Genomic DNA, 17,012 nt, shown 5'->3' with positions numbered 1-17,012 from the left:
ACCAGTTCTCCATGAGAGAGTACAGCATGTATTTCCTCATGAGCTTAATCCAAAATGCAATATCTGAAGAACACTATGAAGAGCACAAAGACCTAAGTTTTATACCAAAATATTCCAGATGACAGAAGGAGAGAACAAAGACTTTTGCTTTTTTTATTGCCTGGTTTCTAAATGTGAATATTATTCAAGCTGACTTGTGGCTTCCACTTCTGACTTAAAAAAAGGTGTATTTCTCATGTTTCTATTTTGTTTTCTTCAAAAACTACAAACAACTAGGGAAGCTTAGGCAAATTTTATACACAAAAGGCTACGTCTTAACCTATATCAGGAAAAAACAAAACAAAACAAAACAAAACACCCAAAAAACCAACCAACCAAACAAAAAAAGCCCAACAACAAAAGCGCATGGAGGAAAGGAGTAGAATGAACATTAATTTAAATGATATTAAGCAGTTTCTTTACGGTACAATGTGGTCTCATAGCAATGCAATTTTTTTACCTTTTGGAAAGGTTTTGCTTTACATTTTATGGACTATCTTGTTATGTATATTTCTCATGTATACATTAGGTAAACCTTTTTGAAATATTTCAAAATCACCGTGGAACATGTCCTGATACATGGCACTAAGAAATCACGTGTTTAAAAATATGCCATTCAGTGTTAATCTACTCTTTATCCTGTTATTAAATAGAATTTGCATATGGAGAACTTGAGGGTATCTAATATTTTGTCAGAATACTGATCATACTGCAGCAGACGGAAGCAGAGAAGGCTGTTACCAAGGCTGCAGGTTGTGTTTCTGGCACAACACTTTTTGTTAGGAAACAGCCAAGGTCTCATGTCAGCCTTAGCAGTATGAAGCTCTTCACCTTTTCTTACTCGACTGCAGTGGAAGTTCTCTACCACAGATAGGGCTGACTTTGCTACTTGGGATCAAGCCTTACAGCGTGTTTATGGATGCAGAATTATTTGATACATGATATAAATCCATTTGTCATGAGATGTATTTTTGAGGTTTGGTTTTGTTGTTGTTTTTTTTTTTTTTTTTAAATGTAAAATCCTACATGGCTGGAGTGTTTTGCTAACACAGGGAAAGCCAGAATGTATTTTTAGACTAAGAATTGGCTAGATCATTTGAGAAAAGAGCATTTAATTTAATTTCTTGCTGCAAGTATCCTCAGATTCCTGGTCCACAGATATCTCATTTGGGATAATTGGAGTTCACAGGCAACACTGGGGGGTGGGGCTAGATGGCCTTTAGAAGTCCCTTCCAACCCAATATGTTCTATGATCTCTTCTGGGACCACATCATCAGTGTGACTGATATTCAAGTCTGCTTCGGGGAGATTTGCATCAGCAGTAAAACTATTTACTCAGCTCATCCCATGCATTGTTTGCAGTGCCATAGCAACCCCGCTTTGTTGTGAGCCAGCCTGCCCTGGTGCTGCAGACCGACAGTCCTCAGCCAGGCCCAGGAACTCTGCAGCTTCTATTTCTGGTCTGCTGTTAAGGATTTCACCCTTGCAAATGAAGTTAGCTTGCAGGTGTGGGAGCTGGCCCTGATGCACGTGGCTCCAGGATGCAGCCGAAGAGGCTTACCACCGGTAAGTAGTGCTCCTCCCGCGGGGCGCAGGGCAGAAGTCTGACCCCAGGCTGATACAAAAGGGGGGGATTTTCAACTGCTGGGTTTAAACTTGTCCAGCAAAATTAATCAGTCTGAAAAGAGAACTTTCTTCAAATAGCAACACAAATACTCTCCTAGAACAAGTGAGATTTGGTTATCTAAGAACACCCACAATTACACTCTTATGAGTTGCATCATATTATTCATACTACTTGCTGTTCAAGGCTACCAGGGTGTCATATATATCTGTATTTGCATTAAACCCAGCAAGCTTCTAGTAATCACTTTTGTAGAGAAAAGCTGACAAGAAGTTAACCGATATGTATGAGAATTAATCTAGGTAAATAACACTTGAATTATATTTAAATAATTGTTGTGATAGTCAACCTTTGCATGCAAAGGTCAACATTACTGCATGTTTCTAGAGTTTATTTTATTTCCCCAGGCTGAGTTATTTCATTTCAGAATATCCAGGAAGCTTGTCATGCTTCACTACTTCTTGTTTCTGTTGGGTAATTGTAGTTGAACAAGCTTAACTGTATTGCTTGGATAACATATATTTAATTTTTGTTTCAGAGCCTCCATGTATAACAGAAGAAGTCTTTGTAAGTATGCTTTAGAAGGATTGATCTTTCTTTTTGTCATGCAACTGTAGAGCAAAAGAAGCAAAAAACTTCTTTTAAAGCTGTTGTCTGTTTTTTTCATTTCTTCTGTAAAGTATGGAGTATTGAGTAATTTCTCACAATTTTCTCAGACAAAAAAGCTCATTTTGAAAGTAATTAGGAAAAAAAAAAAGAGTAACTGGAGACTATGGAGAATAAAGATGGAAATAGAAAGCAAAATGAAATAGGATGAAGGAAGGAAACCATCAACTGGAAGGTTCAGCATGACAGGTTTAACAGTCTTCTCTACCTTTTCTGCCCTTTGCTCATAGGTCATTGTAAGAGTCCCCTGATGTTTATTTTCTCATTTGAAATGTGTATATGTTTGTCATGTGAAATGACACTTTAAATTCTGTAGCTTAGGTAACATTTGCCCCTCCCCCATTTTAGATGCCTTTGTAATTGTGTATTTTAAAGTATAAATGTATTGTTATTCCTTTTGGGAGCTTCTGGATACTATTTTATTTATACTATTTATTATCATAAATAAACACAAATTCAGGAAAAAAAATATATGGCAGAAATCTAGCATATATATATGTTTATATCTACATAAGAACATGTCTCGATTGCATATTTACATAACCTGCAAAATCAAGGTTTAATGCAACCTAATGTTACTCGACATATCTGGTTCCAGGCAAACTTCACACAGGGACATGAAGCTGTCAGAGTTGTATGCAGGATTGGGGTTTTATACCGAATTTAACTTTTGACATTTATTGTATATTTTCTCAAGAATGGAAAAGTATTTATCATTTTAATCGGTGCTGCAACATGAAGTGCAAGTCTTTCAAGATGATGCCACTTTTACCCATATTCAACTTCTCTTTTGGTGTTTAATGTTTGTGTTTCTGTACTTTTTCATTATATCAGGAATAGAGAAAGCTATCAAATACTGTAGACAAAGTCATTAGATTTGTTTCCACAAAGTATCTATGAAATTGTTGTATACCATTGCCAAGATAATTTTTAAATTCCTTTCAATGTTAAAAAGAGTGATAGAAACCAGGCCCAGGACATTCCTATATGTACACAAATTGCATGAAGGCAAAACTCCAGTTTTGGACCAATTTTTAGCACACTTTGACCTCCACTTGAAATGGTGAGGCAGCTTTTTCTAGTCATGGACTGTGCAGCGGGAAAGATGGTAAGGAAAGAAAGGAAACAAAATGCTTCCTGACACAAATCTAAGCTGTAGTATCATGTATGCAACCCCATAACCTATAATGTGTAAATAAGATAGTGCAATTATGTTTTCAAACAAAGACTGACCACAAAAAAAACCCAACAAAACTCTAAAACCCATAGGTTTTTAAGTATATTATATACAGAAGCAGTAAGATCAGTAAGTAGTAAAGCTTGCATTAATAAGATCATAAACCTTTTATTGATTAATCGAACCACTGTGTTTACATCTCTTGCTGTTATATGGGACTACAGAGAATTATATCCTTGGCAAATTAAAAACGTTACCTGCCTAATCTTAAAGAGTTTATGCTTCAGACAGTAATAAATTAATTGTTTTGAGTAAGCCCTTTGAAACAATAAAATATTTTCATGGGGTGTTATCATATCTAGCCATCTTCAGATTCATCCTTACTAGTGTCAGATCTAATTGTGTGCTACCCAAACTAAATATGAGGGAGCCTGCAGCTTGTTTCCAGTGATTTTTTTCCTGTTAATTGTATTAACACTTGCTGAATTTAGATTTCTGGATCTGATTGATTGTCTAATGATGTAAGTGAGAGGATTTTCTGTTGACTTTGAAATGCTTTGGGTTTGACACTTAGGTGAATTATCCTATTTAATCAGTGCCCTAACATCTCTAGGTCCATGGTACTGCAACTGCATTGGACCATGGGCCCACGATGCAAATAAAGCACGGGCTCACAATGCGGGAGGCCCTGCCCTCAGTGTTGTCAGTGTTTTCCAGGGCGAGCGTGAGCTACCTTGCCTGCCCTCTTTCAGTCACAGCAGCAACCACAAGTGGTAAGGAATAAATGTTGGCAGATTAAGGCCGCACAAACACTATCAGATCTGATTCTGACTTGTCACCCAGCACACAGTGTCCTACCTAATTTTATATTAAAAAACCTGAGTACAAGATGTCTCTGTTTAGGCTAGACGTGGACCAAGATACCACCTGCCTACAAGTGATACCATGTACACAGTGCATAACCTTTCTTTAATGCTGTTCCTTACTAGTGCATTTCAATGCTATGAACTTAAGAAAGAGAAAAAAGATTTGTGTTGCCAGACCTTTGGTGTTATTGCCAAATACATTTGATTTAGGTGTATTCTCTCTGTCTTGCAAAGCAGAAATAATATTCAAGAAAATGAAGCTATTAAAACCTGTTTAGGAGTCTTCGTTATACTGAAGACAGATTTCTGAAGACCAGTGGAATAATGTTCCAGTTTTACCTTCTGTTGAATTGAAATGGGTGTGGTGGTGGTACTGAGCACCGTAGAAATAAGATTTGGATCCATACTTACTGATTTGTCAATAGAAAAAAAAAATTTACATTTACAATTTTTGGATCTTATTAGCGGATTTAAAATGCAGGGGTCAGAAAGGGTGCAAAACCACAAGCAGATGCAATCTTCACTTGTGATGAGGTCAACAGGAAGACTTCTAGTTTTGCAAGATTTAAAGCATCGCATTCACAGCTTGCTTGGTGAGCCAAATTATAGATCAGTGAACTCTCTTTTATTCCCTGAACATCCCCAATCAGCAGTGTGGGAGCCGAAACAGTCTGTCGTGAACTTTTATACACCCCTCCTTCCCAGATGCAAGAGTGAAAGTTATAATGTGGGGAATTTCTAGACTGTTAGCTTATGCACATTTTTTTTCAAAAGTAAACATGCGTATTTCCAGAACTTAGAAGCTGTTTGGTTTATGAAGGTTTGTCTGTAAATTTCTTGGCAAAGGATTTACTTTCAAGTGTGTTGTTTTATATTGCTAAGGACCTCTGCAGTGTGCAATGGCTGGAATATAACAATGATGCAATGATTATGTTCTCAAAAACAGGAAATAACATTTTGCGAAAGTTTGCATGTCATATCTCATGGAAAAATCATGGTTTGAGGCAATAGTGCATTCAAAGTATGTTAACGCAGACTCCTACAAGCCTTGCTTTGTGGTTTTGTCTCTCTGTAGGAGGAATGCTTAGCCACAGATGATATGCTTGTGGACTACTTTAACGAATTTCTGAGTTTGCCGGTAAGTACCTTACAGTACCCCTGCAAAACATAAGAAATACCTTACTGAGATTAATAGCAAGGTAATCCAGCTTGGAACATTTTGTGTTTTGCCACTGAGTAGTTAAATGGCTTATACAATATGTCTGTATTTTAATGGTAACAGTTCTTAATGCTCAATGTTATTATCAGTATCAGGGAAAATAACACAGTATCTGGACTTCTGAGGACAGATTTTTCTCTTGCAAATTTACATACTTAAATAACAGTGCACCACATTAATATGACTAGGAAATGAAAGAGACACATAAATACTTTGGAAGTATAAGGAGTTCACTTTTACTCCAGTATCATGACATGTTGACATAAAAAATGTTTGCCTTTTACATTCTTCTGATGATGTACTTGGTGATAAATAAACATTTTAGCTCAGGAACTAACTCTGTTTCTCTCCATGGATGTGAAGGTCTCAAAGTCAGCACTCCCCTTCTCTTCCTCATTTGTCTGCAGCTAGAAGAATATAGCTGTACAATATATTCTCTGTGGAGATCCAGTTGCAGTTTAGACCACCCTGCCCAGTGCCCTATATTTAACCAGATGCCCTATATTTGACTCTTATGACAATCATATGCACTGTCCTGCTTCCTTGACATGGCAACCTCACTCAATTTAATTTTATTAGATCTGTTCCTGACTATTCCCATTCTCTCCATCCCCATACCTCCCACCTATACTCCCCTGTAAGGTGGCACAGACCTTTCTGCAGTATCACTCATGCCTCCCATGGGGTCTCCCAGCCAATTGATCCCAGAGCTGCCCCCACAGCCTGTCCCTCTCTTAAAGCACTACAGTCCAACAGGCTGCAAAATGAGAACATATACCAGTTTCTGCAACTTGCTTGGTAGGAACTACCACCAGCATTGAGAAGGGGCAGAATATTTCTTGATGCTCCTTGAAACTAAGGCTATGATTCGGTCATTATTGGAATAAATTCAGTTGTGATTCAGGCTTAACAAACTGAACTAGACATAGATGTGCTAAGCCACATCACAGATTTCTGTAAAAGTACACATAATAGGACCTGCAGAACTAATGATGGTAATATTTTTTTATCTTAAAAGAGAATCTGGATGTATTAACTCCATACCATGGTGTGGGTTTTGTGCATAGCAGCAATACAGACTTCTTTCAGGAGCTCAGCCTTTATATGCTTTCACCCCACTGCAAGATTCCTAAGAATAATTTTTACAGATGGAAGAAAATGTGTGGTGAGAGTGTGGTGTTTTTTTTTTTTTTTTTTTTTTTTTTTTTTTTTTGTTTTGTTTTGTTTTGTTTTGTTTTTTTTTTTTTTTTCTCCTACTTCTCTCCCCTACCCCTTGCAGCTGCTTTAGGATATCTGTCTAAATCCAAGCCTAACTATGTACCTTTTAAATCCAGGCCTCCTTCCCTGTGCCAGATTGTTCTTAGTACAGAAATACCATCCTCCATGCCTTTGGCACTTATTTGGAAACTATGCTTCAAGTTTTCCCCAAATCAGAGAGGATGGAGTGGGTAAGAAGTTCAGCCTGCTCAGTCTCTGTGTCTCCTTAGACATTAATAGATTTCAGGACATCTGTTAGAGGCCAAAATTCCCCTTGGCCTCAGAGGGCTCCTCAGCCCACGGTCCTGGTGCAGCTCAGCAGCTATGAACTGCAGTGATTGTCCAGGCACTCCTGACAGCTCTGGAAGCCCACAGAAAAGAGTTCACAGACACTCCCGAGTAAACACTGTTTTACACTGCTCATCGTGATAGGTTTCTAAGATGACACATGGTCTCTATTCTATATATTTACATATCTTCATGAAAACAGATGCTGTATTAATGATTTTTTTATCTGTAATGTTCTTATAATTGGTTTTGTTTTCTCTTTGATCTTTTCCTGAGGATTTACCCACTTTGGGATTAAGTTATATTAATGTCTTGAGTTCTGTGGTTTGTATACCTTATAGTCCTAATTTTCCTCTCCTTCTCAGAAGGTTTCTACTAAAACACTGCATTGAAATTTCCATTCCTATGTTCTTGTTGTGCTTATATGCTGTTGCCTGGGAACAGTATTACCCAGGTGTGCTAGTAGTTAGGCAACAAGTTAAACTGAAAATATTATGTGACTTGATACAAGAAATCAGGTGTAGCATACGCTTATTTTAGGAGACTGCCTCTGTGTTGATTTATAATGCACCACTAGTGTATGGAAAATTGTATCACTGGGGATTTCCTACAGCAGCAGCAGATTTTTTTTTTGCTTTAATTTACTGTATGTCCTTTGAGTGATCCTGTTGCTATCATAATATTCAGTATAATCTGATATGAATATCTAGGCATACCAAAGATCTATATACGGCAATGAAGGATAGCTTGTACAAAAAATATTTTTGAAAGATAAATTAATACATAAAAAAACCTCATGAGGGCACTTATTGCCAGTAATATAGTGATTTCACAGTAGCAGAAACCAATTACATGACATACAAACAAGTTACTCCTCCGTTAGTAACTAATCTAAAATAAAAGATTTAAGAGCAACATTGGACTGGTTACACTTCCATTTCTAGCTGGTCAGGCACCCCTGGAATTTAAATCTTTGATCCATGTATTTAAAACATGTAAGCATATGTTTAGCCAGCAACGAAAATTCAGAAGTCAGAAACTGCCATCCAGCTCAGTACTGGAAGCCACAGTACGAAAGTGCAGTAATGTCGAGTTTTTTCTCCTGCACTCTACAAGCTACCCGCTACTCACTTCATCCTAAGTCCATGCTGGGGCCTCACTCCTAATTTTCCAGTGACCAGTGATGCTGATGAAGACATACTCCTCCTCTTTGCAACCTTAAGAAGCTGCACTAGAGACAAGAGCTAACTGTACCTCAGCTGAAGCATATTCAGGAGATCACACTCTTGGTGGAGAGACCCTGGCTGTGTATTTCCTTTGCAGCAGAAAGCTACCAAGTGACCACAATTTTATAAACTTCAGATTTGAAGACTACTTCTTTTGAAAGTCATTCTCACTATACAAGCTCTCTGCTGAGTAATCTGGGACCAAGAATTTGATGGAGGTGATGATTCTGAAAACTACTAAAGCTCAAGTAATAAAATTTGGGCCAAACAGTCTTTCTGAAAACTTAGTGCTGCCTGTCGCATTAAGAGGAGGCCTCTGTAAGATGGCTGGGGGTGACCTTGTTGAGACACAAGGTTCAGAAAGGACCTTGCTTTCTAGGCTCTTTCTAAAAGAGAAGGCTAGGTGCACCTGGATCCAGTCCTACTCCCAGACTTGGCTGACTGTTTATGTTCAAATGGTTATGAGTATAGGAACCTATCAGAGTCAATGTTTGCCTGTTTCAGAGCCCTGCTGAGGACTTTCACTGAGACAGTTCCTGTTTCAGAGCCTTGTCAAGGGCTTTCACTGAGAGAGTTTAACAAATGTTGAGGACACGGATAATTTATTGAAGCAACAAATATAACAAGTTTGGAATTGCTGTTCATAAATACACTTACTACATTAGTGCTGAATATTCTAAAGCTAGCCAGTAATAATAACAACAATTCATCCAGGTATCATCTGTGAGATAGTGGAGGCATGATTTCATATTGAAAGAGGTGGTACCCTGCTAACAGGGAGAAGTCTAGGCCCATTGAGCCATCCAGTTGTTGAAGTTCTTGTCCTCAAAACAAAGGTATATAAATGCCATATTTACACTCCTGAGGAGGTGAGGCTGAGTTCCATGTCAGGTACTGGTTAGCTCTCAACAAAGCATGCTATGTTATTGGGAGGATGATCCAAGGTTTGCTGCAGAGGTGAAGTTGTTACACAGTGTGGCTTTCACCATTGTCCCTCTAGCTTAATGGATACAATTTTGGGTTGCAAGGCTTCCACCTCGCCCTAGGTGTTACGGTTGCCACACCTTATCCCAGTGTTCATCCACAAAACTTCCATGTCTGTCCTGTTCTCTGGCCAGATAAGCAAGCTGCTTGCCTCCTGTCCTTGCTTAAGCTTGGTGTAAAACAAGAACTTCTGCAGACTTAGCAACTCTCCACCAGCTTACGTTAGTTCTGGCTTAAGTTGGTCCTGCATCTCAACCCAGCAAGCTTGGCTATTTTCTACATGATCAAGAGTAAAAAGAGGCCTCTTCTATGAGGAGCAGATGCTGGAAAGGGCAGAAAGCAAAAAAGTAATCCACTTCACTGTACAGTTCAGACCCTTCTCTGTTTTGAAGACGGCTGTGAATAACTCAATGCATCGATTCAGGGCACCAGTGTATACTCATTTGTTTCCTCTTGTCTTTTTCAGATGTGTGGAGGGAGGCTGCAGGTGCCTCCCTTAGAAAGGCTTTTACATAAATAAGGCCCAACATGCACGTTATGTTTAGACTTACCCAGGTCTAAAACAGGCTTGATATCTTTGACATTTAAGGAAGCAAAGGTATTCCTGACCTCTTTTTTTATTGGTAGTGAGTCTGCTCAAAAAGTAGTTCTCTCTCAATTAGATTGTGGTGTGTGGTTGTGACTTGTGTCTCACTCATGAATGGAGGGGAAATCTTGGACTCATTGAAGTCAGTGGGAGAATTGCCACTGATCATGTGCAGTGTGAATTTTCTGGGCACTTCACAGAGCTGCTCAAATCCTCTTCTGGTCTGGATTCTCACTGACATTTATTTATGATACACACATACCCATCTTAAAGAAGTTTTGGCAAAGCTCCTGGGTGAGGTCTCTGTTCATTCCTACTCTTTCAGGGCCTTAACCTAGGAGGAAGCCAAGCTGTGGTCATTCTGTTTCTCTTGGGATTAAACTACATTATTTGGGATGGGATGTGGCGAACATATTTACACATTTGTTAAGTGTGTCTGAAATTGAGAATATCTGAAAACTGTTAAGGCAGAGAACAGTGAGATTTATATGTCTGATATCCTGGCAACATGGTGATGGATATTGTTTTGGGAGGGCTGAGAGAAATTTGCCTTCCCTTCAGTTAAGTGTATAAATTTAGGTTTTGAAATTATGTATTCTATTTATTCTCCAGCTGAAACCATATTCAATGTGCATTTGACAGCTAAGAAATTTCTTTGCTGTCACAAATGTACATACAATTGTTTATTTATTTAATAGTATTCCTGCGCCACAATCTGAAATCAGCTTTTTGTTGTTTGGAGATTTTTTCTGAAGCTGAGATTACTGCATTGAGTTACATTGGTCACACTGGGTTCAAGGGGAGAATTTCCTGCGAGTTAAATAGTTTGCAGTCTGTCAACTTCTTATTTGTTGGTATTCTCAAGTCCCTGTTGATCCTATTTACTGTGTTAAATTGATGATGTATGAATCCCAAGCTTCAAGGCTCCTGCCAAACCTGATTTAATTTTTCTTAACATCTTGAGGTATAATTTGGCTCTGGAGTTTTCCCTCTCTATCTTCAAAGGATAAAAAATTGGCCCAAATTAGAGAGAGAGAACGATTTGGTTAGTGTATTTTACTTGTCTGTAAAAAGCCAAAGCGTTTGCCAAATGCGGGGTAAGAAAGACGTTTCTTAATATATTAGATTGGCACAGAAAATGTTTTCCCCTTCCTTTATAGTGCAGGCTATCATTCACTCCTTAACACAGGCATCTTCACTGAAGAGATTCGGCATTATTGCAATCACCTAGAATTTTGGTGGTACCATAAACCTCTCTCATTGTCCTGTGAAACATTGTAAGAGGTTTTTTTTTGACGGTTGTTGTTTGTTTTGGGTTGTTTGGCTTTTTTTTTTTTTTTTTCCTGTGGCTTGTAATGTGTGGGAATGATTAGAGTGTGTGTTTTGCTCCAAAGTTCTCCACATAATGAAAGGGAAATGGATTGACTGACCCTCTCTCCTCTACTGTAACAGGGAAAATGTTTCTGAGAAGAAATCAAGGGGTTTTTGGAGTGTTTACTGTTTTGATTTTTGTTGTAACATATTGACTTTTGTCTTGGTGATTGGGATGAGTTAAGAAGGTCAGGACTTATATCTTCTTTTATTATGTTTATAAAATCATTCTGATTTATCATTCTAGTTTTCTTAAGAAAGCAAGTGAAATATGCTTCTCTAGAGAGGTTTTAACTGTTCTAAAATGTTTTTATATGATAGTTTGAGTTGCTCTGTCTGGTAAGATTTGGGATTTGTACAGAATCACAGATTGCTCAGGCTGGAAGGAGCTTTGGGGAGGTCTGTAGTTCAGCTTCCTGCTTAAGGCAAGATCAGTGATTTAGCATTGAGACCAGGTTGCTTGGCACTTTCTCTAGCTGAAAACCTCCAGCAATTAATTCCATAGTCTCTCTGGACAGCCTGTTCCAATGCTAATCATCCTACAAATACCTTTTTTCTTATATCCAGTTGAGACCCTTATTGTTTCAGTGTATGACCATGGTTTTTTACTCTCCCCCCATGGATGTCTGTCAAAATCCTGGCTCTACCTTCTCAGTAGCCTCATTTTAAGTACTGTAAGACTGCTGCTAGGTCCTCCTAGAGTTGTCTCTTCTTCAGGCTAAACAAGCCCTCTTCCTTCAGCCTCTTCTCACAGGGCAAGTGCTCCAGCCTCTGACCATCTCAGTGGCCTTCCTGAACCCAAAACTGGATGTGCAGTATTTCAGCTGTGGTCTTACTAGTGCCAAGTAAAGAGCATCTACTGCGTACTGTCTGACTGAACAAGAAGTATGCATGCCTCTTGATGTTCCTAGGGATAGGTAACTACACCTCAAAAGTCTGGACTAGAACCACATTTTTTTTCTGTGAAGTATATTGTGTATGAAGTCTTAATCTTCTTTTCTCATCAGTGTATGTTCTTTTTTTCCATTAGTATATTTGTCTTATAAATGAGTTGTAGTCAGACTCCCAAAATAGCAATAAACTTTATATTTTTTAAAAAGTCACCATTTCACTGCGTTAAAGTTGCCCTATGTTTTCTGTTCAGTTAATTAGAATGTATACTGAAAAAACTAGATCTAGAGTAACTTACAAAGGATTAACTAAAAGTAGACTTGTGATGAACTAGAATTGTCTTTGCTTAGTTTTCAAGTTGAACAACATGGAACTGAAATAAACTGTTCACATCTAGTCATGTAGCCTTATATTATGGAATTTGCACTTCAGTTGTTTTTTCCACAAGCAAGAGCACTTCAAATCCTGAGAGACTGAAGAACCTTGATTCTTAGTGTACTTTCTTCTGTTTCTTTTTTAAAAACATGAAAAAATAAATAAGGTACACTATATTTGTTAATAAGGTTGCACAGTTAGTCCCTTAAAAGCTGGTAGCAGCCCAAATTAGGTTTGAAAAGAAATGAAATGTACACATAGCAAATTGGGAGGAGGTCTGAATCAAGTACAGAGAAATCTACTACACAAAAAAAAGCCCTTTAAAATGCTGTTCAGTACATCTGGAGAAAAAAGAACCACTAAATACTGCAGAGTGCCCTGGAGAAAATTAATGCCAAAAGAGGCACAAGGTGTCAGAGAACAAAAACCAAGCCATGATTTCAACTGAAGTTAGGTAACTAAACAGATTAATGCAGTTCAATGCATGGCTCTGAGCAGTGACAGTCTGATGTCATAGGTACACTTAAAGCTCTCACATGCTACGTGCTTTACCAGGCTGAGCCTCCACAATGAGACATTATGGGATAAGTAGGGAATGCTGTAACCACGTGTTGCAGCCACATGGTTCAATCCTGGACATTGCTCTGCAAGATATTTATCAACAAGGGGGCTTCAAACAGAAGCAACAAAACAGCTGACACTGGCATGGTTACTTTGGACTTATATAGGTGTGAAGAAGAGTAAAATCAGTCAATAATATATTTTTATATTATACATAGCATGTATTCAGCATATGTAGTATTTATATGAATTATGTCTTTGTGGGTATATGTGATATATGAAGAAGTTCAAGGAAATTAAGAACACAGTGCTTGAAAAAATCAAATAATCTTATTAAGTGCAAGGGAATGGCAACTGTGCAAACACCAGGTGGGAGCCTGTCTGGAATGAAGCCAAAGACTTTTGGCACTTGGTCTGGATATGAACAGGATTTTTTTCAGTTCTTAAATACAACATGCCTTCTTGTCTTTCAGCTTAGTGGGGAGATGCTTATATGCTCTGGTTATATACTACCTCTTATTCATAACTGACTTGGATAACCCCCACTACTTCTGTAAAATCCATTCATGTTTTTGCTCTTCATTTGGAGAATCTGAAAGATAGTTTTTTAGGGAAATACCTAATATCAGGGCTCAAAAGATGAAAGAAGGCTCTGTTTTAATGTATACAGGCCAGTTTTTTTGGAGCTGACAAAAGTTACAATTACGTAGCTGAAGTTAAAGTTTGGTGTACCTCAAGTATTATGCAGTATCTCACTGAACTAGTGATGTATATTAAAGCTTACCACAGACCATAGGTTTTGGTAGTTGTTTGACCTGCAAATATCCATACAGTGAATAATTCCATATTTCCTATATATGGAAATCTTCAGATTCATCCTCCTCAAATGTATCTCACATTTAAAAGGTCAGCTTCACTGTTAATCTTTTCAAACCTTGATTGATTGTGGTAATGAATGGGATAATGACACTGGATATCTGATCCTGCAGGTGTGTAGTCTCTTGCAGAACAGTTACCAAAGGCGCTGTGAATTATATATTATAGATATCTGCATACTGGATCTATTATTTGCATGTGAAAAAGAATGGTCTGTGATCTAGAATGAACTAAATTCTTTATAATTAAACATAGCTGAGACATAATGTAGGAATACTTTGGAAAGCTGCACAGTGAAGAACAAGAACACAGAAAAATTATTATTCCAGACCCTGAACATAAACTACAGCAGACAGGAGAAACAAGCCTCGCAATACCAGCTTGCATTTTTTAGGCTGGCTCTATACTATGAGGAGTAACTTTCTTAAATAAAGGAGTTCTCTTATTACAATGTTACAAACTTTCTAAACTTTTCTCTTTTTTTGGTAGACTTTTGCCCAGCCAGTTAAGTTTAACTCTGACTTTGGGGTTTTTGAAGTAGTTAATGATGCCCCACAACACCTGGAATGCCAGCTGAAAAAGATTCTACATGATCAGAAACCTCCAAACCCCATTTATGATGTTCTAAGGAAAACAAAGAATGATGGGCAGCTCTCCGAAATGCACAGCACTTCTCCAGCCTTCAATATTGATCCAAGTTACAACACTATGGTAAGCATCTTATAGCCCCAGAACTTATATTTAGATCTGACCGTAGAGATACTGGCAATAGTTACTGTTGTGCTTGGCTTGGTAGCTTGGGAAAAATGTTAATTTATGTTAGGAAAACATAATGATGGGCCAAATTATGCCCTGCAACGCACATGTGTCTAGCAGACAAGTGAGTGGAATTACAGATGTACATCCTGAAGCACGGAATTTTGAAGATTCTGTAGGGCAGCATTCAGTTGTGTGGTCTGAATACTTTTTAATATTGAAAGAAAAAATATTATGACAACAGTTACTTTACTAGTGATCCCTGGAATGTGCAAATTGACTGAAACTAATGCATCTCAGTCTTTCCTTATTAATTAATTTCCTTGTGTGGCTATGAGCTCATCTGTGGTCTGGCAACACATAGCTCTTCCATTAATTCCCAGAGGATTTACGTGGTTAGCATCAATTGAAATGGCCAGAGAAAATAATCTTTGGCAACAACAAAGCTAAATTAAAGGAAAGGTATGTTGGATTTTAGAAAAAAATTCTTGTTTCAGACTTGTTAAGACACTATCTGTTTTGGTATTCTTACCCGTCTACTTTCAGGGCTTTCTTCAGTGCCAAACTAAGCGGATTAAAGTCAGAAGTTGAAGCACCATATGCACCTGAGAGAGTACAAGAAAGTATAATTACCTGTAGTAGTTTACCTTTAAACAACAGCTTTGGAGGAGAAAAGAAAGTTTCACTGTGATACTTGGTTTATTTCTTTCTTGCTTACTTTGCATTGGTGTGACTGATGTGGCTTCAGTTAATTTAATTCAAGGCCAGTCTAAGGTCTTGCTACGTTTTTAAAGGCGGCTGCTCTAAATTATGTCATAGCTGGAAAGCTGAGAGAAAAGCAGGGAGTTGTAACAGACTGCTGCTCTGCCCAGTACAAGCTTAATAATTTTTGGAAAAGAAAACAGTGTCAGAGGTCAAAAGGCGATGACGTTTAAGAAAATGAGAGTGAACTGCAATTATTTGCATCTAAACTGGAGAAATGCTACAGTAGGACAAGTCTCAGACATCCCTACCACATTAAATAATTATTTTCACAAATACTTTGCTTGAGAGCACAAAAGCAGAGCTATTGCAAATTTCTTACTTGCTTTCAGGATTCAACTAAGGATATGCTGTGTGCTTGTGCAAGTTGCACAACACTGCTCTCTAGGATAACCTCACATCATTGTACCTGTGGATGACCTTGACAAATTCAAAGACATTCCACTATTATATCTTTCATGTGGTTTGGATCCACAGGGTTCTTTTATTACCTAAGAATACATTTCTTTCTCTGGGCCATTTTCCATAGATGGGAAGCATTACAGCCTTTTGAGGAGCAGTATACCTCACTACACTTTCTTCTCCTTTTTTTTTTTTTTGGGAAAGGGTGATGTTTCTTCTTATTTTTGACTCCTCCTTTACTGGAGAGGTAACATAGATGCCTCATCCTGTTCAGCTTGGCATCTCAAGGCTGAGCTGCAACAAAATATCCTGCGAAACTTCATGCCAAAAATTGTTACTGCAGCTAAACAAGGTGAAAGAAGTCAGCTTCTGTCATCGTAACTCACTATGACTGAACCAGAAGAAGTCATGCCACATCAACAGCATCAAGTAGTTCAGTTCAAACCAAATAGATTTGTTCTTCCAGGCACTGGGTGATGCTGCCTACTCTGCTCTGACTGATCTCTTCAATATCGACAGTTGCTTTGAATGTTACATTGCTACATAAAGGCCATCACTGATGCATTACTAACAGAAATAAGCTATGATTGGAGATTCCTAGTAGGTTTTTCAGGCTACAGCCTGAATTTAAACACTTCTTGCCTAAGAAATACACCCAATAGTATTTTTCTCTGTATTTTACTTCCCTCTCAGACTCTTACAAATGTACAGATAAGCAGAAGTTCTCTACATTTGTGCATGCACACTTGCAAATTATTGATATGGAGGTAAGTATCTTCCTATCAGTACTTATGATCAACTTGTTGTAAAATATATTAAGAAAAAAACCTGTGGAGTTGGATCAGATTGATCACAACTATGGAAAGAAACTGGCTGGTATCCCACATACCTTACTTCAGAGAAACCCCAGTTCAGCAAAGCACTTAAGTATGTGTTTAACTTTAATCAAGGGAAGTTAAACACATGCTTAAACTTAAACGCGTGCTAAAAGCTTTGCTGGACTGGGTCCCAGCAAAGCATAAGGCTCATGGGGTAAGGAAGCTAACCAAGGTAACAAAATCCATCAGATTAAATGTAGCATCTTTC

The 17,012-nt window shown here is 38.0% G+C and overlaps 1 protein-coding gene across 1 annotated transcript in view; it reads left to right on the top strand.

The window, feature by feature from the left end:
- Positions 1-1,580: 1,580 nt before the first annotated feature.
- RGS22 (regulator of G-protein signaling 22) overlaps positions 1,581-17,012 on the top strand; it is a gene marked incomplete at its 3' end in the record, with an annotated part of 61,410 nt that continues 45,978 nt past the window's right edge. Inside the window, exons 1-4 of the mRNA XM_008940821.1 lie at positions 1,581-1,605; positions 2,202-2,230; positions 5,448-5,510; positions 14,496-14,717. Coding sequence (XP_008939069.1) covers positions 1,581-1,605; positions 2,202-2,230; positions 5,448-5,510; positions 14,496-14,717 — 339 coding nt within the window. The remainder of the gene's footprint in view (positions 1,606-2,201; positions 2,231-5,447; positions 5,511-14,495; positions 14,718-17,012) is intronic.

Source organism: Merops nubicus, unplaced genomic scaffold (genome assembly GCF_000691845.1).
Source record: "Merops nubicus isolate BGI_N331 unplaced genomic scaffold, ASM69184v1 scaffold7695, whole genome shotgun sequence".
In the NCBI taxonomy this organism is placed as follows: domain Eukaryota; kingdom Metazoa; phylum Chordata; class Aves; order Coraciiformes; family Meropidae; genus Merops; species Merops nubicus.
Note: the sequence above shows the minus strand (reverse complement) of the source record. Positions and strands in the feature narration are given on the sequence as shown.